The 962-nt window shown below is 38.7% G+C and overlaps 1 protein-coding gene across 1 annotated transcript; it reads right to left on the bottom strand.

Moving 5' to 3' along the window:
• Positions 1-310: 310 nt before the first annotated feature.
• Positions 311-751, bottom strand: LOC137715052 (cell wall / vacuolar inhibitor of fructosidase 1-like). Its single transcript, XM_068454270.2, has one exon. It carries the CDS (start codon positions 749-751, stop codon positions 311-313), a length of 441 nt encoding a protein of 146 aa, XP_068310371.2.
• Positions 752-962: the final 211 nt, after the last annotated feature.

The following is a 962-nucleotide window of genomic DNA, read 5'->3' as shown; positions in this document are numbered from 1 at the left end:
AAACTACTTAAACAAATTAAATGCCAATTAGCAAAGAAAATAAACAAATTAAATGTCTACCCAAATAATAGGCAACAGGTATGTCAGGGACTTGGTGGTGTGATTTTGTAGACAACCTAAATTTATTGATATCTTTTTATCCTATACGGCATTATATTCCAAATTGTAAAGGGATTTTAAAATTTTCAATTATTGAAATGACGACATAGATCAAATATTGACGCCATCAAATTAGAAGTAGTTAACAATAAATGCAATCCTTGATTGTTATATCAAATTTATTATTCTCTTATGACAAGAGAAGAATACATCAAGAGCGCAAAACTTTGGCAATGGCTGCAGCCACATAAGCAACATCATGGAGAGCTTGGCTTTCGTTTTTGAAAGGAATGCCGCCGGAAAAACGTCTTGCGCATGAATCTGCGTTTGCGACGACATTAGTCATGCCTAGCTCTGCTGACTTATAGTCACCTTTAGGGAAAGCTTCAACGGCTTGAGGAATATCAAGTCGGAAAATATCGTAGTAGTTAACTCTGCAGTCTTGTGCGGGTAAATTTCCCGGCTCTTTATCGACCAGCTCCTGGATTCGGAGATTAGCTTCGCGGGCCTTAGCCTTAACTGCATCAACCATTATGATGCCCAAGCCTTTGACATCTGCTTTGGCGCTTCGAGGGTCTGATTGAAGTGTAGGGATGCAAAGATCGGGATATGGTGTTTGGTTGCATGTTTGTGCAATCAGATTGGCATCCATTGGAAAGAAGACCGTCAGCCTGTTTTAGTGGCTAGTTGGAAGAAAGACAACTAGACAAACAATTTGAATGAGAAATCTCAGTGCTTTTGTTGAAGGAGAGTACGAATTATTCTTCATCTTTTCTTTTCTGGTGCGCACAGAAAAATAGGGTAAACTTTAGGACTTCGGTATGTTGTGGTTGGCTTATAGAATATATAGCAATACAAGAAGG

The sequence above is a fragment of the Pyrus communis genome, chromosome 3, assembly GCF_041283825.1.
Source record: "Pyrus communis isolate YQ-2024b chromosome 3, ASM4128382v1, whole genome shotgun sequence".
In the NCBI taxonomy this organism is placed as follows: domain Eukaryota; kingdom Viridiplantae; phylum Streptophyta; class Magnoliopsida; order Rosales; family Rosaceae; genus Pyrus; species Pyrus communis.
This window is presented reverse-complemented; position numbering and strand designations above follow the sequence as displayed.